We start from the raw sequence: 27,258 nt of genomic DNA on the forward strand, positions 1-27,258 counted from the left end.
TGCGGGTTCGAGAACTATGTAGACATGACCCGAGTGACTCCTCGGTCAATATCCAATAGCGGGACCTGGATGCCCATATTGGATCCTACATATTCTACGAAGATCTTATCGTTTGAACCTTAGTGCCAAGGATTCATATAATCCCGTATGTCATTTCCTTTGTCCTTCGGTATGTTACTTGCCCGAGATTCGATCGTCACGATCCGCATACCTATTTCAATCTCGTTTACCGGCAAGTCTCTTTACTCGTTCCGTAATACAAGATCTCGCAACTTACACTAAGTCACATTGCTTGCAAGGCTTGTCTGTGATGTTGTATTACCGAGTGGGCCCCGAGATACCTCTCCGTCTCACGGAGTGACAAATCCCAGTCTCGATCCATACTAACTCAACTAACACCTTCGGAGATACCTATAGAGCATCTTTGTAGTCACCCAGTTACGTTGCGACGTTTGATACACACAAAGCATTCCTCCGGTGTCAGTGAGTTATATGATATCATGGTCATAGGAACAAATACTTGACACGCAGAAAACAGTAGCAACAAAATGACACGATCAACATGCTACGTCTATTAGTTTGGGTCTAGTCCATCACGTGATTCTCCTAATGACTTGATCCAGTTATCAAGCAACAACACCTTGTTCATAATCAGAAGACCCTGACTATCTTTGATCAACTGGCTAGCCAACTAGAGGCTTGCTAGGGACAGTGTTTTGTCTATGTATCCACACATGTATATAAGTCTTCATTCAATACAATTATAACATGGATAAGAAATGATTATCTTGATACAGGAATTATAATAATAACTATATTTATTATTGCCTCTAGGGCATAATTCCAACAATCCCAAATGTAGACTTTCTGTTACTCTATTTCACATGTGTGGCGCCTAAGCCTTAGGCGCCACACATCACAAATGTAGACTAAAGCGGTGGTAGTGTTCTCAAGTGAGGCTGGATGACGGAGGAAGGCAGTCCAATGCCTCCTTTTATAGACCGGAAAGGAAACGTGGAAATTTTGGCGGGAACGGAGGAGGGAAAGGTGGCGGGAAAGGAAACGTGGAAAATTTGGCGGGAACGGAGGAGGGAAAGGTGGCGGGAAAGAAGACGTGGAAATTTTGGCGGGAACGGAGGAGGGAAAGGTGGCGGGAAAGAAGATGTGGAAATTTTGGCGGGTACGGAGGAGGGAAAGGTGGCGGGAAAGATGACGTGGAAATTTTGGCGGGAACGGAGGAGGGAAAGGTGGCGTGAAAGAAGACGTGGATATTTTGGCGGGAACGGAGGAGGGAAAGGTGGCGGGAAATAGTGTGCTTTGAGATGGCAGTAGGTTTTCACATGTGTGGCGCCTAAGCCATGTGTGGCGCCTAAGGCTTAGGCGTTGCACATGTGTGGCGCCTAAGCCTTGGGCGCCACACATGTGAAAACCTGCTGGAAGCTTAATTTTGACAGCAATACAACATTTTTGACAAGAACTAAATGGTTCACAACAAGTGCAACAACACCATCATATATTTAGACAGCATTTTTGACAGCATCATCATCATATATTTAGACAACAACTAAATGGTTCATAACAAGTGCAACAGCAACTAAATGGTTCACAACTCGAAATAGTTCACAACAAAAGTAAATGGTTCACAACACAAGTGCAACACCAACTCCAAATGGCTCCGGTTCACATCTTGGGGCCTCGTCCCCTCTTAGAAACTAGCTTCTTTCTTCTGGCAACCACAAATTGCTCCGTGTCATCCGACTCATCGTCATCGTCATCCTCATCCTCATCGTCCATGCTTCTCATCCTTGACAAACGAGAGCCCCCGGCGACCGGGTTCTTTCCTTTCGCATAATCATCCGGTGAGTACCGCCTAAATTCCTTCCTAGGCTTCAACATGTAAGCGGAGCATTGGAAAGCCTTCAACGTCATCCCGTCCGCAACCTAATACATATGAAGGTTGAAAGTTCAAAGTTGAAGGTTGAAAGTGCAAAATGTTTTATGGCTATGTCATACCTCAGGAGTGTCAACATCATCCTCTACAGTATTTCTTTGGGTATTAGCTGTCGAGGTTATGTCACCATCGTCCATACGAGCGCCCAAAGAAGCTGAATCGTCTAGAGTATTTCTTTCGGATGAACCGGATCTCGAAGGTGAAACATATTCAGGGTCACGGCAACCTAAAATGTTGGATAGGCGCCGTAACTTCTGGCCCTGTTCCTGTTAGATTCAAATATAAATGACATATATAAAGTAACCTATAATGTTGCATTCGTGGGCAAAATAATAATGATGACACAACACCTTTATGAAAAGACGAAGTGCAGATTCTCCCGTTTTTCCTCCAGGTGTGTTCTCTAGAATATCTTCGGACTCATCAGCTTGTTTCTTGACCTCTTTGCGCTATGATCACAAGACAATGACATGCAAGTGAATAGGTGTACTAGAATTCATACTTAACATAGGTGAGCACACTTACCATAAAGTTCAGGACAGGGGCGAAGGAAGTTTGGTACCCTTCACGAATTAACTTGTTGTAATGGCCTTGGGCAAGTCTCGTACTCAGTGGGTTCTTCCAATATGTCCTCCTTGCAAGCCGGCGGACAAATCTCGACACGAGTACTCTCCTGAAACCATCTTACGTAGTTGTAGAACGCAAGCGAACAATGCTGGCGGTACTGGGTTCGTCGTATGCTCGAAGCTGCCTGCACACTTTGCTCGAACATAATGACATAGCTCTTATGATGCTTCTGCCAATCCTTGATCTTTCGCTGCCTCCTCCTATCCAACCTGCTTTTAACAAAACACATCAGTAGCTCGCTCAACACTAAGAACAAAACTAATCAGTACTTATTTTTTGTTACCTGTGAAGTTGTGTGTCAGTGTCCACCCACTCCGGCGGGTGTGGCTGAAAGAACCCAAATTGATGCATCACACGATGCGGGAGATGAAACTCAACTGCCCAATTGCATATAAGGGGACAACGCATTAGCCAAAGATGTCTTTCCTGCACGCATAGTGGATTGAGCTCGAACGTGTGTGCATCACCAAAGTTTGGCCCGACACCATATGGCTCCCATTCCACCTACAACACAACATAAAAGGCACAATTCATTTTACTCACAACATAAAAGATGGAAGTCAACTCTGAAACCATCTTACCTGCTCGGGGGTAAGCGAATCCATCTCGTTGGTGTATTGCTTGTACAATAGGTTCACTTCGCTTGCCACCTCTGATACCAAGTCCTACTTGTAAGCCCATGTAGGTTGCCGTACAGGGTTGTCGTGGTCATCCCAGGTATTCCACTGTGAGCTTTTAGGGCGTCCAACAGGTAGGCGTTCCCAGCTCCATACTGAAAGTAGGAGCATACAACCACCAACTCCACCGTCCTTTGTCGTCCTGCGACAAGCATCGTCCAACTACAAGTAACAACAAACATGCATCAGTTTAGCAGAAAAAGATAACAGAGAGTGCTTAATACTAACAATTTATTACCTGCCGATACAAGTAAGCTAGTGCGGCCGAGCCCCAGCTGAACTTGTTGTCGAAAACAGTCAACGCCTTCAGCCACATCCATGGAGCATTCTTTCCTGTGCCGTCAGCAAAGATAGTCCTAGAGATGACGTACCACATGTACACGCGAGCATACCTCTGGATCACCTCGTCATCTGCGTCCTCATGACAATGAGCAAAGTTCGCGGCAATCCAAGTGAAAGGAGCGCCGGCCGGGACTCTATCTTTCTTCCCTCCATCTTCTACCTCCGGCTCCTGCGGCGACATACCAATAAGAGCCTCCATTTGTTGTCGCCATCCCTCGGAATCAGTGCTCATACAAAGAGGCTTCCCCTCGATCGGAAGTGCGGTGATCATGGAAACATCTTGAAGAGTAACCGTCATCTCTCCGGTCCGGAGGTGAAAACTATGTGTCTCCGGCCTCCAACGATCAATAAGTGATGTGAGTGCCGCAACGTTCAGATTGGGCGTTGACCGACTCACAAGCTGCACGAATGGAAGGAGTCCTGTCATCTCGATGTACGGGGTGTACCGCTCATCGTACTGCATTACAGACGATGCCCCATGAGACCGAATCTTCAAGGGCGTAAGCTCCTGCAAACAGATAGGAGAAGAAGATATCAAGTGCTTATTACATTTTCAAAAAATTACTCATCTACTAATCATTTTCTACTTACCATTTTCTTCTCCGACATGAAATAGGCCCGGTGTTCAACGTCATAAACATTATTCAGAAGCCACACCATCCTACAAATCACAAAAAACTAATCATATTCAAAAAATTACTCATCTACTCATATACTGACTAATATTCAAAAAATACTCATATTCAAAAAATTACACCATCCTACAATCCACTAATCGACATATCATAACTACTCAAATCCTAAGAACTCATATGAACTACTACTACTCATATACTCATATACTAACTACAAATATGAACTACTACTACTAATATACTCATATACTAACTACTACTACTAACTACTAATACTAACTATTAATACTAACTACAAATATGAACTACTACTACTAATATACTCATATACTAACTACTAATACTAACTACAAATATGAACTACTACTACTCATCTACTCATATACTAACTCATATCCTAACTAGTCAAATCCTAAGAACCTACTCAAATCAATCTACTCAACAAAAACCTAATACACTTGGATAGAAGGATGGGAAACGGAAGGGATGGGGGAGGAGATTACCTTGGGGGATCAATCCAAGAAAGAAATCACCAGATCTGAAGGAGATGGGGGAGGGGATTAGGGATTCGAAGAGAGCCAGCCGCCGCCGTTGCAGTGTCTGTTTGAATGAGGGAGGGGAATGGGGAGGGGGTGGGGAAGGGAGCTGGCCCGTGGCCAGTTAAGTCAATGTGTGGCGCTAAGCGTTCGGCGCCACAAATTACATTGTGTGACGCCTGAGGCTTAGGCGTCACACGGCCTGGGAGATGGACCCTCCCTGCCAGGTGGTCGGGGGGTGTGGCGCCGAACGGTTAGGCGTCACACAATGTAGTGTGACGCCTAGGTGTCGGACGCCACACAAAAGGGTCAGGTGGGTGAAATATTTTCCCCGAGGGGTCACTCCGTGAGTTCTTTCCCCCTAGGGATCATTTTTATCAATTTTGCCAATAAATGCAGCTCCTCATATGTCGTTTCCTTGAAGAACGAAGAAATCGCAGGGGATTTAGGGCCTCTGACCAGTACCTGAAATAGAAGTTTCACAAAATATAAAAAGTAGACAAATTTCCTACATACACGAGCCGCCGGACGACTTGTGGGACCCCAGCGGCTTGCCCGACGACCGCGGGCTCTGCGAGCTCCCGGACGTGTCGGAGCTCTTGCTCACCACCTCGCCCGGCCCCGGCGGCTTCCCGACCACCCACAGCCGGTCGAAGATCCGCCGCGACCGCGACAACAGCGACATCCTGCTGCTCTGGTTCGCGATGCTGGCGCTCCTCGCCAGCCGCCGCCCGTCGCTGACGACGTCCTCGGCGCGGCGGCGGTCCTCGCCCACCAGCTTCAGGCTCATGCTCCCGATCTGCTTCCTCAGGGCCGCCGACGGGGTCGGTGGCTCCGGCAGCGCCAGCGCCAGCGCACGGTTCTTCGAGCAGTCGCCGCCGCCGTCGTCGTCGTCCAGTTCCAGGTGCGCGTTGCCGTCGCGGCGGCGGCCAGCAGGAGCGCCGCGCTCGCGCTCCCCGCCGCCGCCGCGCGCTTCTGCTGGAAGAAGAGCACCTGCACCACCACGCGCAGCGGGAGGCGGTCGTTCTGCGCCGCGTGGATGCTCGCTTCCTTGGACAGCTTCTTCACGTCCATCAGGCTCGAGATCCTCCTCTTCTCCACCTTGGACAGATTCGGATGCATCTGACGAGAAGAATCCACAACATTTTTCATGTCAAGATCATCAAAAGTTGAAAACATACAGCGCGATTCTCTTGACACAAGAGAATCAACACCAATTTTCGTGGCAAACAATCGTGCATGAGTTCAGATGTAATGTACCTTGAGGAAGACATCAATGGCGGTGTACAGGGCATCGTGCGATGGCCTGGCCGACTCCGGCATGGAGGTCGACAGCCCGACGAAGCTCGAAACCGGCAGGTTCGGGTCGGCGGCGACCTCGGCCAAGTACCCGTCGACGAGCTTGCACAGCGCTGGCAAGGAAGGGCCGTCCGCCTCCACATTCGTCTCGAACACATCCTCCCTGTCAATGCCGTCCACTCCGGCGCGCCGCGTGTACCGGCCGACCAGCGCCTCGACCAGGTCGACCTCGTAGGCGGTCTGCGACGGCGGCTTGACCGGTATCAGGAGGTCGTTCACCGATGCATCGTGCAGCTGCAGGACGATCCTGTCCAGGAGCTCCTCCCTCAGCAGCTCCCCTGCCTCGACCAGGACGGCGAGCTTCAGCAGGTTCAGGAGGAACTGGCACGAGCAGCCGCACGGCGACGACCCGTCGCCGTCGGACGGCATGAGCCACACGATGGTCTCGAGCACTTCCAAGGCGCAAGCATCGTCGTCATCTGTCGGGGTGTCGCAGCGCCGGCAACTCTCGGGGAGCCACCTCACGGCGTAGGCCCTGAGAGCTTCCCCGACGACATCGGGAGGCAGTCTATCCCCCTGGACTTGACCGCCACCATGACGCGCTTGTAGAGCTCCACGTCCAGCTCGCACAGGTCCTCCACCCACCAGTCCCGTGGCACCGCCGGCGACGACGACGAGCACCGGCGAGCCTCGACGATCTCATCAGACGACGCCGCCTTCCGATTGTACGTGTAGGACCAGACCACGCTCCCGGGGCTGGCCGTGGCCTTGGCGGCGATGGAGTCGACGCACCGCGCGACGAGCCTGAGCTCCTCGGACCACGGCAGCAGCGCGACGGTGCTCTGCAGCGTGATGATGGAGTCCTTCCAGCTCCGGAAGACGCCCGAGTTGAGGAACAAATCGATCTTGAACACGAGGTTGCTCTTGTCCACGTCCTCCGTCATGCCAAGGTGCTCGGCGGCGCACCTCGCGGCCACGACGTTGTACGGGTTGAGCGTGACCACCATGCCGTAGCAGAACTTGGCGCAGATCTCGAAGGCCCTCGCGCCGCCGGGGAGGCCGTCGACGCGGACCTCGTCGGCGCCGCCCTGGCTCGCCTCCACGATCAGCCTCTGCAGCAGGCTGCTCTTGGGAAGTAGAGGGAACTGGAAACAAATCACACGCAATCAAAATTACAGCGGCCATTAGAACCAATCAAAATTACAGCAACCATTAACCGATGGCTCAAGAACAAATTCAGGACGTAGCCATGATTGGTTGATCAGTGTCTGCTTCGAGCGGATGCAGCAAATGGGCACACATATTAAATTGTGAGGCACTGCGTGCAAATGTATGCATTCACCAACCATATGCGGGGAGAAACTTATTATGGAAACGGGAAGGCGATCTAGAGGGAGGAAACTCGTGGAAAGATTCTGAGCGGCGGGCAGCGTGGATCCAAACTACAAGTGGCAGAGCTTGACCGAAAGATTCTTGCGGTGTGCTCGTAGCTGTATGTTGGCGCCTGCATTGTTTCTTCTAACTCGAGCTTCAGAAGTTGAGACGTATGCAGAGGAATCAGTCAGCTGATGGATGGAATTACCTTGTGCAGGTAGAACCTCGCGTCGTCGACATGGACGACGATGTCTGACGGCAGGTCCGACAGCACGTATCTGCGGCACGGGGGAGGAGGCGGCGGACCCGACGTGGATGGAGAGGACGGAGCCGACGGGGCACTCGCCCCAGCCGAGGTCCTGGATGTCGCGCTTCACGGCCTCCGTGGAGAGCACGACCGCGGAGGGGCCCGCGGCGCCCGGCGGTTGCGCGAGGCGGGGACGGGGTGGGAGTGGTTCTTGCCTTCTTGGGCGGGCAAAATTGACAAAAATGACCCCTGGGACGAAAGAACTCACGGATTGATCCTTCGGAAGAAATAATTCACCGGCCTGACCATTTTGTGTGGCGCCCGACACCTCGGCGCCACACTGTACTGTGTGACGCCTAGGGGTTAGGCGCCACACCCCCGACCACGTGGCAGGGAGGGCCCCACCCCCAGGCAGTGTGACGCCTAAGCCTCAGGCGTCACACATTGGAGAGCGAGGTATCATTAGCGACGGGATTAAGTGGGGTTTCGTTAACGATTTCGTTAACAGTGATTTTGACCATTGATAATTTGATTAGACGGCTGAGATGATGAATTGGATCTGCCCTCTCGTGCTTTTATTAGTACAGATGAGAAAAGTAATAACTGTTTACCCAGTCGTGATATGCAAACCCAAAACTCATGGTGTACAGAGATGCATAGAGAATTGCTATATCCACCCACAAAGCCCGACGGCACGTTAAGACCCCGTTTGGTTTCAATAAGTGAGGTGACTTAGGTCCTGTTTGGAACCACACAGATTATATAATCTGGTTTTTATAATCTATTGTATTTCCAAACAGGACAGTTTATATTGTAGATTCTATAAACTAGATGACCAGATTATTATAATCTCATAATCTGTTCTACCCCAGCTAAAATGAGATTATGGATTACAAATGACGTGTTACCTTTGTAAACTTCAAGAGAATTACGCAGTGCCACCGCCACTTTCCTATTTTTCCTTGTAAACAGAGAGCAAACATGTCATTATACAATTTAAAAGCTGGTTTACAGTTTATATAATCTGGTCTCCAAACATACCCACCTGGATTATTTTTATAAACCAGATTATATAATCTATGTTCATAATCTAGATTATCATAATCTATTATGGTTCCAAACAGGACCTTAAAACCAGTGACTTATAAGTCACGCATGTTTGGTTGTCATCTGACTTATAAGTCACTTTCCCATATAAAAGTGGGTGACTTAGGCCCTGTTTGGAACCATAATAGATTATAATAATCTGATTTATGAACATAGATTATATAAACTGGTTTATAAAAATAATCTAGGTGGGCATGTTTGGAGGCCAGATTATATAAACTGTAAACCAGCTTTTAAATTGTGCAATGACATGTTTGCCCTCTGTTTTTTTTGCAACGGTCATTTTTTTAATTCATCTTGCCATTTAGTTTGCTTGGCGTCAAGTTTGAATAGATAGACATTTGTACTAGCCATGTACGAACGTGTTATTTCCCGGCAAATTTGAACGGTAGACTAATCATTGTATGAAAAAATACGATGGGCACACATCGTTAACTTTGAAGGAAAATCTCATCCGAATGAAGAACACAGTTACATTGTCCATGAGAAATTAATAACTACATTATTAAATTATCATATAATATCAAATCTACTCTACTTCGCCGATCAAAGCATTACATATAGTGTCACGGAAGGCATTCATGTCGGTATCTTGAGTGCTATCACAGCTTTGTCCAGGATGATTTTGTGGCGGCATGGGCATATAGTTTTCATCTTCATCACACTTATCAAACTCTTGGTCACTCAACGCACTCTCTCGGATGAAATTATGTAGAGCCATACATGCCAGAATGATTTTACTTTGCTTCTCTAATGGGTACGTCGGTATGGCTAATAAAATCCTTCATTTCATCTTCAAAACTCCAAAAGACCTTTCAATGACATTGCGAAGAGACGAATGGTAGTAATTGAATAGTTCTTTGCTACCTTGTGGTCTTGGACCTTGACGAAATTCTGGCAAATGGTACTTCGTCCCCTTGTAAGGTGCAAGATAGCCTTTTCTGTTCGGATACCCCGAGTCAACAAGATAAAATTTACCTACAATGTTATGAGTTGATATGAGCATGTATCAAAGATAAGTAAAAATAATATCAACATGATTAAAATTTCTCTAGTTACCTAGTGGAGGATGAGGAAACTTGTCATCATATTTGTTTAAAGCATCATTGAATACTCTCATGTCATGTACGAAACCCGGCCAACCAGCAACAACAAATGTAAACCTCATATCAAAGTCACATATTGCCAACACATTCTGACTAGAATAACCATGACGCCCGACATATTGAAGCACTTTCGCAGCTGGCACTTGGACAGGTATATGTGTCCCATCTATTGCTCCAATGCAATTATCAAAGTGTGGTGAGAAGCGTGCTTCTTGCAGTTTCGCATGAATTGTACTATATGTTGGATCTTTCACTTTAATAATATCAACAGATAGCCTATACACACTTTCCAAAACATGATCAAACCTCCTACTAACTGTCTCAAGTGACCTTCTGAATCTATTTTTAGCTTGACGAAAAGATTGTGGGGCACCAACCATCCATAAGAACATCGCCAAAGATTCTAGAGTGCACATCTTTTCTGATGACTTCAGTCCATATATTGACCTTAACAAATCATGGAGCTTGTAAAACAGTTCTCTACTCATTCTAAACATGTTATAACACTCAATTGGGTCTTTTAAAGTTCGAATAGTCCAATCATAACCAGACTCACCTTCTTCTGTATGTACTGACCTCTTTTTATTTTGCAAGAAAGTCACTTCATAGTACATACCAATCATGCACGCTACAGCTGCATGCCGCTTCAAAGTTTGTCTTGCAAATTGAACTGTGTCGTCCTCCACATCACTCCCATGCAAGCTAACCACTCCATCATCACTTGAAGAATATTCAAATAAATCATCACTTGACCAATTCATCTACATTAAATTCAAACAAAATAGAGTCATCAATGTTGTGCATTTATGTGAAAGGTAGGAACAATCCAGTAAATAAAATAGAGTCATCAATGTTGTGCATTTATATTAAAGGTACGGACAATCCATATAGAGAAATATGACATCATTACATGAAGGCCTATGATAATAAGTAAAGAATAGGAACAACCCACTAACAAACAAAACATGTAGCTATTCGACATTCTTTGCCCGACACCACCTCTTCAAAAAGGCTAGCCTCCCAGGACTAGTAGTTATAGTGAGGAACACTTGCCGGTGTTCTTCCTTTACGAACAATGTACCAGCCATGAAATGCTCAGCACTTCCCTCTAATGCCCCATTCTCAACAGCCAAGGACATGCATTTGGCAATGGAATCCTTCTTCTCCTGCAATACCTTCTCCGCTTGCACAACCTTATCCTGCATTGCCTTTTGTGCTGCTGCATTGGTTTCTTTCATCTCTTCATACATTCCCTTCATTATTCTCACCATAGGACTTTTGATTTTCTTCTTTGGACTAATGACTGTTGCAGTGTTGTTGGAGCTTCTTTTCTTGTTGCTAACACTCAAGGGAGTCACATCGGCTTCATCTCCTCCCTCCTCTCCAAAATCGACTTCATCATCCATTTGTTCTCCTGCCACACAAGATGTTGATCCATCTACAGCAGTATGTTCGAACATGATCTCAAGCTCAGAAAGGTTCTCTGGTGGTCCATATTTAAGCTTCCTCCATGCAGCATGTCCCTGCCCAAAGTAAAGGAGAGTGATAAGTATTATGTGCATGATACACCAATATGAACCATCAAAATAAAAATTTGCAACAAATGTACCTTAGTATGTTTCTTCCAAAATTCATCACTTGCCACAATTCCCCCACTAGGGGATCGACCTAGTCCAGTTTGTTTGTTAAGCCACAACCAAAATGAGTAGAAGCGTTTTAGTTCTTCCCATCTGTTCTTAAACTGTATCCTAGAGTGTCGTAGCCCTCTGTTCTGTTCAAACTTGATAGCAATATTATTGTAACCTCTAGCAGTCATGAATCCATTGCTCCTGTTGCCAGCTGTGATCTCCTCAACACTGAGTGAACAAAATGCAGCAGTGGTTTCACTATTGGTCCATTCAGCCTTATCAATATCATCGTTCTAGTACACAAGCATGTTAATGTTATACATAGCATGAACTGCTGGTACATAAAAACTAAGAACAATTGTACTTTTAAATTAATGTTCTATCCTGCTCACATAACATTGACCAAATGGCAGAAATTAATTAAAGTTGAGGAAATATTACCGATTCATCTTCTCCAACACCATCATAATACTGATCATGGAAGTGGGAGTCGTGTGCCTCATCCTCTGTACCAGGAACACCTTCAATCTTCATTGAACCGCTGCTAGCACGGGGCACTCGATACGGCAGAGAGGATGAACGACCGGTCTGCCCACTGCGGCCTACGCCACGCCCACGTCCAGCACCCCGACCACCAGCTGCCTCTTCTAATCCCAGAACAGGGACGCGGCCACGGCGTCCACCGCGACCAGCACGGCCAGTACTGTTGCGCCCCCCACGGCCAGCAGTCGAGCGTCCAGCACCACGGTCGGGCCTGTGCCCCGCCCCTGCACCACGGCCACCGCCTCTGGCACCTCCAGCCACGAACTCCCGCCCATCTTCGTACAAATCAGATGAATGCATCAGGTCCATGAGGAAGTCTGCGAATTGAGGTCCAATCCTCCAAACATGCTGGATCCATGGGCAGGGAGACAACCGCATTCGCCGACGAAGCTCGAATCGAGGGGATTGCCATGGACACACACCTGCTCACTCCTCCTCGCTGGGATTGAATCCCGCTGGTATTGTTGCTCCGCCTCGTCCTCTCGCTGCGACGCCATCTCCGTGCGGTGGTAGTGGCGGCGGTGGTCTTCGGCCGCAGGTCTGAGGGGGTACTGGCGGCGGTGGCGGCAGCCTAGGGCGCGATGGGGAAGAAAGACGGGCGCGACGGGGGAAGAAAGACGGGCTCGATGGGGAAGAAAGACTGGGCCGCGCTGACAGGAAGATGCGATGGGAAAACGGTGCGGTGGCAGTACCTTGTAAATAGCTCAAAGTTAATAAGGGTAACATGTCTTTATTAATCCATAATCTGATTTTAGCTGGGTTAGAGTAGCTTATGAGTTTTTAATAATCTGGTCATCTAGTTTTTATAATCTATAGTATAAACTGTCCTGTTTGGAAACATAATAGCTTATAAAAACCAGATTATATAAACTGGATGAATCCAAACAGGGCCTTATAAGTTTTAAGTTGGGGTGGAGCAACTTATGACTTATAAGTTGGGGTGACTTATAAGTTGGGTCTGGTTGATAAAATAAGTCACTTTTTGCACTTTTCAACTTATAAGTTGGTGACTTATTTGGAATAAAAAGGGCCTAAGAAAATTTATATGCATTAGCTGGATACACATGCAAAGTACACCATGCCACATGCCAAAATAATACATGTGTCGACCATCACTTGGCTGGTGTTGGCTGTGAAAAAACTCGAACGAACCATGTAGAAGATAGCTAGTTGGAAATAGGGGTTTGGGTATGGGTGTAGAAACATAAAACAACTGGTAGTGGGGGTATATCTGCAACAAACAACATCAGCGGCTTCATGGATGGAGGAAGATGAAATAACAGCTGAATAATGTATATTGATCGTGTGTTGTCTCGATGGGCTTGGTTACATAAATAGAGGGGAAGTCCCTACATGCAGGGCACTACCCTTGGAGGTGGCGTTGGACTAGGGCCACTCATTAAGACTAGGATTAGTAGTTACAACAGAATACTACAATGTTACAATTCAACACCCCCCCCCCCCCCGCAGTCCGAACGGCGCCTGGTAAGACGTTCAGACTGGAGCGGAAATCACAAAACACCGAAGACGGCAAACCCTTAGTGAAGACATCCGCAAACTGAGACGTGGTTGGGACATGCAGCACATTGACTTCGCTGAGAGCCACATGATCCCGAACAAAGTGTAGGTCGATCTCCACGTGCTTGGTGCGTTGATGCTGAACAGGGTTGGAGGAGAGGTACACGGCACTCACATTGTCGCAGTAAACGACCGTAGCTCGGCGAGGAGGGCGATGAAGTTCGGCGAGAAGCTGGCGGAGCCAGCAAGACTCTGCCACACAGTTGGCGACTGCACGGTACTCGGCCTCGGCACTGGATCGGGAGACAGTGTGTTGGCGTTTGGACGACCAAGAGATCAAGTTGGAGCCGAGGAAGACACAGAATCCGGAGGTCGATCGCCGTGTATCGGGACAGCCCGCCCAATCAGCATCGCTGTAAGCGAGAAGATCATGGGAGGAGGATCGATAGAGCTACAGCCCAAAGTGTGTAGTGTCGCGAACGTAGCGAAGGACTCGCTTAAGTAGCTGAAAGTGGGCATCCAGTGGGGCATGCATGACCAGATAGAGTTGCTGCACGGCGTAGGAGATGTCGGGGCGGGTGAGTGTGAGATACTGAAGAGCGCCGACGAGACTATGGTAGTGGGAGGGATCGGAGTAGGGTGTGCCGCCGGAGCTAGAGAGCTTATAGCTCGTGTCGACAGGGGTGGAAATGGGCTTGCAGTTAAGCATGCGAGCACGGTCAAGGATCTCGAGGGCGTACTGCTCATGGGAAAGAAAAATGCCGGTGGTGGTGCGGTGGATGTTGACCCCAAGGAAATGGTGGATGTCACCGAGGTCACTCATCGAGAACTCACTAGTAAGGGAGGCGACGAGGGACTGGAGGAGAGTGGTAGTACTGGCGGTGAGGATGATGTCGTCAACATAGACGAGGAGATAGGCAAGGGCACCCTCACGTTGCAGGATGAAGAGAGAGGTATCACACCGGGAGGAGACAAAGCCCACGGAGTGGAGGAACTTGGTGAACCGGAGAAACCACGTGCGAGGGGCCTGTTTGAGCCCGTAGAGAGATTTGCGGAGACGACAAACATGGGAGGGGTGGGTTGTATCAGAAAAACCGGAAGGTTGCTGGCAGTAGACGGTTTCAGCAAGATCTCCATGTAGAAACGCATTCTTGACGTTCATTTGCCGAATGGGCCAAGCGTTGGCCGTGGCAATGCTGAGGACGACGCGGATGGTGGCCGGCTTGACGACGGGGCTGAAGGCCTCACCGTAGTCGACGCCCGGCTGCTGAGTGAAGCCACGGACCACCCACCGAGCTTTGTACTAGGCGAGGGTACCGTCGGGATGAAGCTTGTGGCGGAATATCCACTTCCCAGTCACCACGTTCACACCTGTAGGACAAGGAACCAAATACCACGTGTCATTCGAATTAGGCGTTATACTTGACGGGGATATAGCCCTAGGGTAGGGTCATAGGTCTGACCAATACGTCCTACCCAAGGGCACCTCATTATTAGTTTAAAGGACTACAAGGGAAATTCCTACTGGATCGTGACAACATCTAATCCACTCGGTATGGATCCACTCAGACAAGTACATTCCATCCACTCGGATGACAGTCATCCACTCGGCCGTATGACTCACTCGGTCATGCAAATACCAACAGTCGGTAAGACATCTGTAGTGGGTTGACATTATGGCATCAATGCCCCATCTTGTAACATAAGAGGCGAGGAGGTGGCGCACTCTATATAAACCACCCCCTCCACATAGCTAGGGGGCTTCTTCTCCTGCTTCGGGCTCATTCTTTCCCTCGAGCTCTGGCTCTCTCTCTCTATACCATGTAACTCATGTCCATGACAGATAAAACAAAGCCTCTCCGGAGCACGAGACGTAGGGTTGTTATCTCCACTGTGAGAGGCCTGAACTAGCTAAAACCACCGTGTCACCCATGTGCATCTTGATAGATCATGCTCCGTTATCCTACCCTCTTTCTATTGTCGGAATCGTTACCACGACATTTGGCGCCCACCGTGGGGCATAGCGTCTATCGAGCCATGATGCATATGGTTGTTTCTTCAACCACCAACGGCAGATCGGTTTCTGTTGGTTCCCTCTATTCGATTTCATCTTCATGCTTAACACATTTTTTGTATTGTTCATCTTCACGACGAACAATGCATCGCAAGCGAAAGAAAAACAGACATCCATCCAAGCAGCAACAAGGGTGTGGAAGCAGGAAACTCCAACCTTGCACAGCCGACTACGCCTCCACGTACGGCTACCGGTGCCGTCTGCCTTGTCGTCGTCCCACGCGGCTACCGGTGTCTTCTACCTCGTCGTCGTCGCGCGCGGCTACCAGCGTCGTCTGCCTCACCGTCATCATGCACGACCGCCTGCGAGGTCTTCAACGAGATGCCAGCGTCGTCTGCCTCACCGTCATCATGCACGACCGCCTGCGAGGTCTTCAACGATGTCGTTGAGCCCTCATGCACAGCATCAACGACGTTCATCTTGTCGTCGACTCCGGCCTCATGTTCTCGGTCGCTCGACGACGACCTGCGTGCTAGAGGCACATGCCCGACGTGGCGCGGGCGCGCACGCTCCTTCCTCCGACGCCGGTCGCAGGCGACGGTCTCTGTGGCCGAGGAGAGCTGCCACGAATAGTTGTGGAGCAGCCTCAACCCGCAACTCATGGTCATTCAGGATCGAAGGAATCAATGCCTCGTAAGTGCATGCATAACCTGGACCAGTCCCTGGATCAATTAACTGCATGCAACAAGGAAACGGCAGGGCGTGGTGGTCCACGATCTATTAAACCGCATGTATTCAAGCACATGAAACGGAAGGTAGTGGTGGCCAGGCCTTTAACGTCGGGTTAATTGGGTGGAGGATCAATTCCATGCATTAAACGTGGACTAACCGTTTCGACTGAGGTAATTGCCTCGTTAAGCTCCTCGTAAGTATTTCCCACACCAGTAAATCTTGCATGCATGCGGGCAACACCATTTGTGGTTTTTATTCATTGCAAATTAGCAACTATACAGGACACTTAGTTCACCCAAAAATATTTGTAGCTACGCTTGCTACTAACTTGCAGGGTCACTCGTCCGTCATCGTCTCCGAACAACAGTTTATACGGACGAACTGTTCATTTGAGCTACTAACACGATGACACACAGAAATTATTCCAGATGAATTTTGCATACAGATGACCAACATGCAGTGACTCGGACGCCCTGCGTGTCGTCGCTCAGTCGGACGCATCATAATCAGTCTGTCCTCCCGCGCGCCAACACTCGGCAAGACACATCTTCGTCACTTGGTTGTACGCGCCTTCATCAGTCGGCCGCCCAGCGCGCCGCCACTCGGCGAGACGCGCCTTTGTCACTCGACCGCCCCGCGCGCTGTCACTCGGCTGGAGACTCCTTCGTCACTCGGCAGCTTCGCGTGTCATCACTCGGCTGGAGGCTCCTTCGTCACCTAGTTGCTCTGCGTGTCGTCACTCGGCCGCCCCGTGTGTCGCCACTCAGCTAGACGCGTCTTCATCGCTTGACCGCCCAACACGACGCCACTCAGCCGGACGTGTCTACTTCGCTCGACCGCCCCGCGCGTCGTCAGGCAGCTAAGTCATTTTTTCACAGACTGCATTCTATTAAATAATCGTTTCTACATTACCGAGTGTCGAGGAAGTCGCACATGACGTTCACTCGGAGGCCACGCCACTGAGTGTACCTCTGCACTCGGTTGTTTATTTTTATGTGGGAACATTTCACTTCCGCTTCGTTTGGGTCCAGTACTCAAACGAGTTCAGCCGGATCGTTCACTCTTTTAGACTCTTGCTGGTTCCGAACCAGCAATCACGTGGCACACCCAGTGGGTGCAATTTACAGGAACTATTTCAGAAAAGATCATATTACTTTGATAATTTTTTATGCTGGCTTGTGCTATTTTTCATACACAGGTTACTCGACGCATCCGTGCGCCATCCTCGTCGCTGCTCAGGCTCAGTCGCCGCAACGATCATTCATGCGTTTTCACGTGTTCGGAAGCCCCCGCAATGACGTAGTGGACACGGCCGCCCCGCGTGTTGTCAGTGGGTCGGACGCCTCCTCGACATACATCACTTGGCCGCCCGCGCGTTGCCACTCAGCCAGAATCGTCTACCTCACTCGGATGACATGCACATCGCCACTCCGTGTGGCACGTCTTCATCATTCACCTGCCCCGCGCGCCACCGCTCAGCTTAGCTGCGACTACGTATTGCCTAAGTTAAAACTACTACGGGTACGGACACGCTCCACACTCGGGAACTTAGTTGTGACTCCGTGTCGCCTAAGTTAAAATTACTCCGAGTACGGACACGCTCCATGCTTGGGGACTTAGCTGCGACTCCGTATCGCTTAAGTTAAAAACTACTCCGAGTACGGACACGCTCCACACTCGGGAACTTAGCTGCGACTCCGTATCGCCTAAGTTAAAACAACTCTGAGTACGGACACGCTCCACACTCGGGGGCTTAGCTGCGACTCCGTATCGCCTAAGTTAAAACAACTCCGAGTGCGGACATGCTCCACACTCGGGGACTTAGCCGCGACTCCGTATAGCCTAAGTTAAAAACAACTCCGAGTGCGGACATGCTCCACACTTGAGGACTTAGTTGCGACTTCGTATCGCCTAAGTTAAAAACAACTCCGAGTGCGGACATGCTCCACACTTGAGGACTTAGTTGCGACTCCGTGTCGCCTAAGTTAAGAACTACTCCGAGTACGGACACGCTCCACACTCGGGGGCTTAGCTGCGGCTCCGTATCGCCTAAGTTAAAAACTACTCCGAGTACAGACATGCTCCACACTCGGGAACTTAGCTGCGACCCCGTATCGCCTAAGTTAAAAAAATACACTCGGGGGCTTAGCTGCGACTCCGTATCGCCTAAGTTAAAACAACTCCGAGTGCGGACATGCTCCACACTCGGAGACTTAGCTGCGACTCCGTATCGCCTAAGTTAAAAACAACTCCGAGTGCGGACATGCTCCACACTTGAGGACTTAGTTGCGACTCCGTATCGCCTAAGTTAAAAACAACTCCGAGTGCGGACATGCTCCACACTTGAGGACTTAGTTGCGACTCTGTATTGCCTTAAGTTAAGAACTACTCCGAGTACGGACACGCTCCACACTCGGGGGCTTAGCTGCGGCTCCGTATCGCCTAAGTTAAAAACTACTCCGAGTATAGACATGCTCCACACTCGGGAACTTAGCTGCGACCCCGTATCGCCTAAGTTAAAAAATACACTCGGAGACTTGACTTTGATCCAAAAATCATATGATGCAGATTCTACAAACATTCAACATAACGAGCACTGGAAGTCTTAAACCCTGTGCGAGACTCATCTAGTCCGACAGAGGCTCGGGGACTACACCCAGTGGGTGCACTTAGCGTGCCCCCACTAGAAGAGAAATATAAAAAAGAAACATTCTGCTTGGTCAGGTCCACCAACAACATCCAAGTTCGACAGATTCAACAGATTCCAACCGACTACCAGCAGTCAGTCAGAGTCTCAAGATCCTGTTGGTCACTCGGATCTACTTCAATTCTTAAGTTCACTCGGATGTACTACTCAGCGGAATCGATTAGGGCGAATGATGAAGACTTCAATCAACGCATAATTTTGCAAGGCCCTGAAGCACGTTCAAGTTCGGTCTGCTGCTACAAGATTTACATCGACACCTTCACCACTCGGACCCTGATCCATTCGGGGGCTAATGACGGGGATATAGCCCTAGGGTAGGGTCATAGGTTTGACCAATACGTCCTACCCAAGGGCACCTCATTATTAGTTTAAAGGACTACAAGGGAAATTCCTACTGGATCGTGACAACATCTAATCCACTCGGTATGGATCCACTCAGACAAGTACATTCCATCCACTCGGATGACAGTCATCCACTCGGCCGTATGACTCACTCGGTCATGCAAATACCAACAGTCGGTAAGACATCTGTAGTGGGTTGACATTATGGCATCAATGCCCCATCTTGTAACATAAGAGGTGAGGAGGTGGCGCACTCTATATAAGCCACCCCCTCCACATAGCTAGGGGGCTTCTTCTCCTGCTTCGGGCTCATTCTTTCCCTCGAGCTCTGGCTCTCTCTCTCTATACCATGTAACTCATGTCCATGACAGATAAAACAAAGCCTCTCCGGAGCACGAGACGTAGGGTTGTTATCTCCACTATGAGAGGCCTGAACTCGCTAAAACCACCGTGTCACCCATGTGCATCTTGATAGATCATGCTCCGTTATCCCACCCTCTTTCTACTGTCTGAATCGTTACCACGACAATACTCGTCAAGCATCGCGGCACGACAATGCGGGTCCTTGAGCGCAGCACGGTATGAATACGGAATGGGAGAGGGGGCGTCGGAGACGTGGAGATCAAGAATTTGTCTCGGCATGGCATAGCCAGTGTTGCTGCGAGTCCGCATGGGATGTGGGTTGGCAGGCGGCGTGATGGGAACGGCACGAGCAGGCAGAGGTGGGAGAGCGGAAGTGGGTGTGAGGGAAGGTGACAGAGAGTGACGCGAGCCAGCGGTAGCGGGTGTGCCGGGAAATGGGAGCGATCCCGAGGCGGAGCCAGGCGACGCAGGCGGGAGAACGGGGACCGGGGCGATCCCGAGGGCGCGGTCGGGCCGGCTGCATGCAAGCGAGCGGGAGAGGTGGTGGTGGGGCCCGCAGGGGTGGCAGCAGCGGGTGTGCGCGGGAAAGCAGGCACAGCTGGCGTGTGGGGAGAGGTGGCGACCGAATCTGTCGTGGGTGGTTGGTACGAGGTGCGGCTATCGAGGTGGATCAGGCGGGACGGTGTGGTTGGCAGCGGATTTTCTGTGGCAGGCGGATCGGTGGTTGTGGAAAAGGGAAAGCAGTTTTCATCAAAGGTGACATGGCGAGAGACAATCACGCGGCGAGAGGAGAGATCGAAACAACGGTAGCCTTTCTGTTCGCGGGGGTAGCCTATGAAGACGCAGCGCACGGAGCGGGGAGTGAGCTTGTGGGCGGCGGTGGCAGAGATGTTAGGGAAGCACAGACAGCCAAACGTCCGGAGATGATCGTATGTGGGATGAACACCATAGAGCAGGAAGTGGGGCATGAAGTGGTGGATGGCTCGGGACGGGCGTATGTTAAGAAGCATGGTGGCAGTGTGCAAGGCCTCAACCCAAAAAGGAGGGGGGAGAGAGGCTTGGAGGAGGAGGGTACGGACGACGTCGTTGGTGGTGCGGATGTGGCGTTCGGCTTTCCCATTTTGGGGCGAGGTGTGGGGGCATGTGAGGCGGAGAGCGATGCCATGGGAGGAGAAGAACGTGCGGAGGGCGGTGGTGAGGAATTCCCCACCATTGTCACATTGAACACACCGGATGAGGACGCCAAATTGAGTATGCACAAAATGGAAAAAGCGAATGAGCGTGTCACATGTGTCGGATTTAGCGCGAAGAGGGAAGGTGTACGAGTAATGAGTGTAGTCGTCCATAACAACAATATAGTATTTATAACCAGAGTGACTAGTAATGGGCGAGGTCCACAAGTCGCAATGAATTAACTGGAAAGGAGAACTAGTGTAGGTGGTAGAGGTGGGAAATGGGAGGCGAGTGTGTTTGCCAAGCTGACACGCCGTACATAAGGGGGAGGGGCGAGGTTCATTATTACATGTGGAGAGAAAATCTAAAGAAAACCGAGAAAAAGTCGATGAGCTGGGGTGTCCAAGCCGCCGGTGCCAGAGATCACCCGTGGAAATCGTGAATGCGCCGTGGGAAGCTCCGTTATTGCCAGTGAAGGGGTAGAGATCGCCATCACTGTTGACCCTCAGAAGAACCTCCTTTGTAGCTAGATCCTTCACGGAAAAACCAAGCGGGTCAAATTCAACAGAACACAAGTTATCGCGAGTAAATTTGCGAACCGAAATAAGGTTCTTGACAATGTTCGGGGAGAGCAAAATGTGGCGAAGATAAAAGGGTTTTGGAGGTAGAGCGGCAGTACCGGTGCCAAGGACAGGGAGGCGAGAGCCGTTGCCGACGATAATGTGACGAGTATAAGGAGCTAACGAGGGACGAAACGTGGACAAGGTACCTGGATCGCCGGTGACGTGCGAGGCCGCGCCGGTGTCCATGATCCAGTCGGCGCCGGTGGGGAACGCAGAGCCATAGCTGGGGGCAGCATGGAACATGGCAGAGGCATCCCAGGCGGTTGGTGGTGCAGCGTAGGGCGATGGAGGAGCAGGCGGAGGAGGTGTCGAGTACAGAACTGGGTAGGCCTGCGTCGGTAGACCGGGGCGAGGGCCGAGGATGCCGCTGGAGTTGGGAGGAATCTAGGGCGCGCGCGGCGGGGGGAAGGGCATCCCCATGGGGGCGAAGTAGCCCAGCCATGGCTGGTTGTCCGCACCGCGGCCGGCGGGAGCGTCGTCGCGCCCACGGCCTCGGCTGGGACCGCGCCCACCGCGCTGATGACGGTCGGCTCCGAGCTGACCACCGCGGCCACCACCGCCGGCAGGAGCACGATCACCGTTGCGATCACCGCCGCGATCCCCGCGGTCGCCACGATCGTTGGAACGATCGGCACCACGGTCGTCGTTGTGGACGGCCAGCACCTGGGCGCCCTCCGTGCGAGCGCCCCGGTCCATGGAGAGCTCGGCGAGGACGAGCCGAGACCGGGCCTGGCTGAAGGTGGGCAGTGGCACGTTGGACTGGAGGATGGCGGCCTGCATCGCAAACCGCGGTCCGAGCCCGTCGAGCATCTGCAGGGTGAGGGTGCGATCCGAGACCGGCTCGTTGACGTCGGTGAGAGCGGCGGCGATACCTTGCAGGCGGTGGCAGTAGTCGTTGACGGTGAGGTCGTCGCGCACGCAGGTCCGGAATTCCTGGCTAAGATGCATCGCGTGTTCGGCCTCATTGGCCAGGAAATACTCGTGCAGCCGTGTCGAGATGGTGTAGGCGGTGGAATCGGCCGGGGCGACGATGTCGAGGAGGTCCCCGGCGATGGTGGTGAAGAACCACAGGACGACGGTGTTGTCGTCGTCGCGCCACGCCGGATCGGCCATGCGGCGCGGGGAGACGTCGCGGATGTGGTCTTCGGCGTGGTGACGCACCAACATCAGATGGAGTTGCGCCAGCGGGTGAAGTTGGTGCCGTCGAGGGAGAGCTTGAAGTCGAGGATGCCGGCAAGGCTCGCCGGAAGCGGTGGTGGAGGAGTGGAGGAGGATGGCAGAGCCGCGATGTGTGGTGCGGCCGTGGCCAGAGGGAGATCACCGGAGCCAGGGCCCTCATCTGAGGAAGCAGGTGCGCGTGGGCGCAGAACAGTGGAGCCAGAGGCGTCTACGGGAGTGGCGGCGGCAAGAGCCGCGGCGGCGTCAGCAGCAACGGCGAGATCCGGTTCAGCCGCACACGCTTAGGGGAGGAAGGAGCGGACATGTTGGCTCTCATTACCAAGTTAAACAATGTATATTGATCGTGTGTTGCCTCGATGGGCTTGGTTACATAAATAGAGGGGAAGTCCCTACATGCAGGGCACTACCCTTGGAGGTGGCGTTGGACTAGGGCCACTCCTTAAGACTATGATTAGTAGTTACAACAGAATACTACAACGTTACAATTCAACAATAACAGCTGGTAAGAGCATCTCCAACAGACGCGCGCGCGGTAAACCGCCAATTTAGCGCGCGCGGGACGGAATGGCGCGCTCCAGTGACGGCGGGAAAACAGCGCGCGCGGTAACCGCTTGCGCGCGCGCGAAAAGGCGGCGGCTCGCGCGTCATTTTTGCCGCGCCGCTTCCCGCGCGTCTATAAAAGCGCAGCGCTCTGCGCTCCCTCGGGCCTATAATAGGGGTATATCTGCAACATCAGCAGCACAAGAGGAAGATGATGATGGGGTGCTGCTCTTCCAAGCTCATCTGTGTGACACACTCCTGGAATTGGACATCTCCCACTGCCCAGAGCTGCTCCTGATGGACCTGCCAACTCTGGTTACTGGAGAAGGATGGCTCCCAGCCTTGCAATCCCTCCAGAGATTAAGAATAGGATTATCCCCAATGTTTATGTCCGCCTTGTCGTTCTCCCATCACATTTTCCCTTCCTCCCTGCAATTTGTGGAGCTTATTGGTGTGGAGGGCATGGGTACACTGGATCCCCTCTCGAACCTCTCTTCTCTTGTCACACTAGAACTGGGGTGTTGCGGACAGGATCTGAAATGTCAGGGCTTGCGGTCTCTCCTTACCACCGGAAGTAAGCTCAACGCATTAAGAGTCTTTGGCAGCCCTAGAATCTTTGCTGGTTGGGATCCCCATCCCAGATTGACACTGGAGGACGTTGAAGGAGAAGAAGAACAGCAGCCTCTGCGGGTGCTCCGGACGGATGCTGTCATGGGACTCCTTGCTGCACCCATCTTTAGCTTCATCTCTTCCTCCCTCACCGAGCTGGTACTTAATGGCTATGGGTCTCAAGGGATGCAACGCTTCAGCAAGGATCAAGAGGAAGCCCTTCAGCTCCTCTACTCCCTCCAGGAACTTGAGTTTTGGCGTTTCCACAAGCTTCAACAACTCCCTGCAGGGCCGCGCAACCTTACCAGCCTCAAGATATTATCAATCTACGACTGTCCAGCCATCTTGGCGTTGCCCAACAATGGACTTCCCAAATCACTGCAGGAGCTAGGTGTCTACTACGATTGCAGCAAGGAGCTAAACCAGCAGTGCAGGGGGTTGTGGGGAACCATCCCCAGAATCAGAATAGGCTGAGTCAAGGTAACATATTTTCTTGTGTTCTTCCACTTGGCCCTTTTCCTGCATTCCTCCCTAATAACACTATGTTTGTTCTCATCCACTGTGCAGGACGATGCCTTGGAGTTCCCTTGTACATTCCTCTAGCCTTGTAGTACTCTGCTCTTGCCACCTGCATGACATGAGGGTCTTGTGGCCGCCGCCTTTTTTCCTGTACAAATATCAATCCTATCAACTGAACCTTAACTGCTGCTGTAGCATATCAATCCTATCAACTTCCAATTATACTCGCTGCAAAATATATCCACATATGCTCCTGCTATATTAGATTTCCATTTTCTTCTGAATGGCAGTGAAAGTATTTAAGATTCGCTTCTCAACGGCATTATCTTTCCACAAGTCTGAGAAAACCAATGTAATTATCTGCCAGTGCCTTCTGCGTTTTTCTCAGATGTAATTACCAACGTAATCTGTGATCACCATTTGGTTTGGCTATCTGTGCAGGTGTTTGTTCTATCTTACAGGCTAGCATTTAAATTTGGGTATTGTTATTTATCAAGACATGGCAGTCTACTCCCCTATTTTGGGTGTCACGATCGAAATATCACCCCGGCATCAGTATGAAATAAATGAGACATTGGGTCAAGCTACTGATATTAAGGTGATCAATTTTTTTCATACATTGCTATGTTGCTATCAGTACCAGGTGTTGCTGAATTCCTTATTTCTGTTTGCTTGCTGTTCAGGTGTTCTAGTGTTTTTTTGGTGGGCTTTCTAGCCACTTGTCTTTACCTTTTGTCCAAAACTCATGAAGACTTGATGTTGTACCTGGAAAGTTCAGTTTTAAGGATCGAAAGACCATAATGGCATAATTATGGAAAACAAATGTTTTGCATCCTATAAGGTTTGCAGTGCTCCAGTCTAGTCTACATACTACTGATACCAGGGATTCTTACATTTTTGAAATTTAATGGCGTACAGGATCTTCACAAGAATAGACTACATGCTGTAGTAGTTCACGCATGGAGCCAATTCAGATCATGGAGAGTAGCGGCAGTCTGAAGGTATAGTGCATATCCATGCTGAAACAGTGAATTGTACAACGTGTTACAGTGGAGGTAATGGCATGTGCAATTTTGAAATTTGAAAACCCCATTAAGACAATAAAGATGCATAATTGTTTTTTCGGAGCACAACTTTGCTCTATTGTTTATTCCAAGATCTATGATTACTTTTTTTATGTTCCAAATTATGATGTTATGATGTTGCTTCGTTTTGTAGATCAATCTCCTTGGAAGCAACCGATTGAGTTGGGGAAAGGTGTAGTTGACTGAGGCAGTCTTGTGCCACCGCAACAGTCACACAACAATGATTCAATGCAGTGTACTTAAGATGGTCCATTTTAGATGGATTTGGTATACCTTCATACCCTTTGCACTGTTCGGTGCTTAGTATTTTCTTCGTTTGGTATCAGTATATAGGAACTGTATTTCCACCCTGCCGGCAGAACCATGCCAGTTACTTACACATTTCTTTTGCTGCTGCTTTGCCTCGAAGAAATGACCAGCTTGTTCTTCTCAGCAAAAGAATGCGGCTGGTCTGGCTTGCTTCAAGTGTTGGACCTTCAGTTCTTGGCCTGTGATGCTTACTGATAATATTATCACCAGAGAGGGGCCCATTATCTGCAGCTTGCGCATCGAGCAGCTCAAGGTGCTCTTCAAATGAGCTTCTTCTTCACCATCAGAGCAAAATATGCTCATCTGAGTCTTTTTTATCCACTCCCTATACCTGCATTGGATCATAATACCCACCTGGGTAAGAAAAACCTGAACTAAAATGGCTGGTTGAATTTTACAGGTGTGACCGCGTGAGTAACTGGAGAATGTTTAGACACCGACGAGCTATTCAGAGCACCGAAAGGAACACCGTTTATCCAATCTCCACTAGGCTGTATCAAGGACTGCTATATATATATCCGCTGGATGACTCCAGCATTTGTTGTTGGGGGCGTGCTTAAAACACTGCAGAGATTCACTCATGCGAAGTAAATAGGCCCCAGTGAACTGCAACTCTGCAGGCCTGATATTTAGGTGGTACTTCCTCCATTCCTAAATATAAGTTTTTTTAAAGATTTCACAATTAAACTACATATGGATGTATATAGACATATTTTAAAGTGTAGATTCATTCATTTTGTTTCGTATGTAGTCTCCTAATGAAATGTCTAAAAAGACTTATATTTAGGAACAGAGGGAGTATATCTGAAGCATGTCGCCTTCTGATGTCGCTCAGAAACTAAATTTCATGACGAGCAGGTACATCCAGTGACGCTTTTTTCACGTTCATACCGTGTGTGCGATGGTTTTAGTATTTCGGTCATCCATTCAGTATTAGTGCAGTACAAAATATTCTGGCCCTGACCGGCAGAACCAAGCCAATTACTTACACATCTGCTTGTCAGGAACCAGCCTGCATCTTCTGAAGAAATCGGTACTTCTTATGTACTACTGTATTAACTGAAGAAATCGACAGCCAGCGGTTGATTGAGGCCAAACCGGGCTCAGCATCAAGAGCCCTGGCGCTCATCTTCATGTACTTGGGGTAAACTCTAGCCTCCATGGGCAGTCCTGCCTATCCTTAATTCGCTATATTTCTCTCACGATCATCCTGTGAATTCGTCTTCCTGTACTTGGTCTCTGCAGCTGTGAAAATGGAATGGAGGGTACAGACCTGCCTGTTGGTGAAACAAATGGCTAGCTTCTTCTTAGCAGAAGGGCTTGCTTCAAGTCCTGTCCTTGAATTGTATTCTGGAAATCCCGTTCCGTGCGCCTGCTAACTGGAGCACGCGCTGTTTATCATCACCAAAGGCAGTAAAGTCTTTGCACCATTTACAGGCTGATGTACCTGACCTCACGGCTCACCGTCATCTG

The 27,258-nt window shown here is 49.9% G+C and overlaps 2 protein-coding genes and 1 pseudogene across 2 annotated transcripts; 1 reads left to right on the forward strand and 2 right to left on the reverse strand.

Moving 5' to 3' along the window:
• Positions 1-5,230: 5,230 nt before the first annotated feature.
• Positions 5,231-7,607, reverse strand: LOC123402521 (annotated as a pseudogene).
• Positions 7,608-10,643: 3,036 nt separating this feature from the next.
• LOC123405111 (L10-interacting MYB domain-containing protein-like) lies at positions 10,644-12,063 on the reverse strand. The gene is made up of 3 exons (XM_045098939.1): positions 11,971-12,063; positions 11,511-11,822; positions 10,644-11,424 (listed from the first exon to the last, which is right to left on the reverse strand). Exons 1-3 carry the CDS (start codon positions 12,061-12,063, stop codon positions 10,873-10,875), a joined length of 957 nt encoding a protein of 318 aa, XP_044954874.1. The 3' UTR covers positions 10,644-10,872.
• Positions 12,064-23,287: 11,224 nt separating this feature from the next.
• On the forward strand, positions 23,288-24,346 carry LOC123405112. The gene has a single exon (XM_045098940.1). It carries the CDS (start codon positions 23,288-23,290, stop codon positions 24,344-24,346), a length of 1,059 nt encoding a protein of 352 aa, XP_044954875.1.
• The last annotated feature ends 2,912 nt before the right edge of the window (positions 24,347-27,258 follow it).

This window comes from Hordeum vulgare, chromosome 6H, assembly GCF_904849725.1.
Source record: "Hordeum vulgare subsp. vulgare chromosome 6H, MorexV3_pseudomolecules_assembly, whole genome shotgun sequence".
Taxonomy (NCBI): domain Eukaryota; kingdom Viridiplantae; phylum Streptophyta; class Magnoliopsida; order Poales; family Poaceae; genus Hordeum; species Hordeum vulgare.

Excerpts from the sequence above, each read along its gene's own strand:
- LOC123405112 (XM_045098940.1), top strand. The coding sequence starts at position 23,288 with ATGGCGCGCTCCAGTGACGGCGGGAAAACAGCGCGCGCGGTAACCGCT.
- LOC123405111 (XM_045098939.1), bottom strand. The coding sequence starts at position 12,063 with ATGAAGATTGAAGGTGTTCCTGGTACAGAGGATGAGGCACACGACTCC. Across the intron at positions 11,823-11,970 it reads GTGTTGGAGAAGATGAATCG|AACGATGATATTGATAAGGC; the intron begins GTAATATTTCCT and ends CTTGTGTACTAG. Across the intron at positions 11,425-11,510 it reads TTTGGAAGAAACATACTAAG|GGACATGCTGCATGGAGGAA; the intron begins GTACATTTGTTG and ends TACTTTGGGCAG.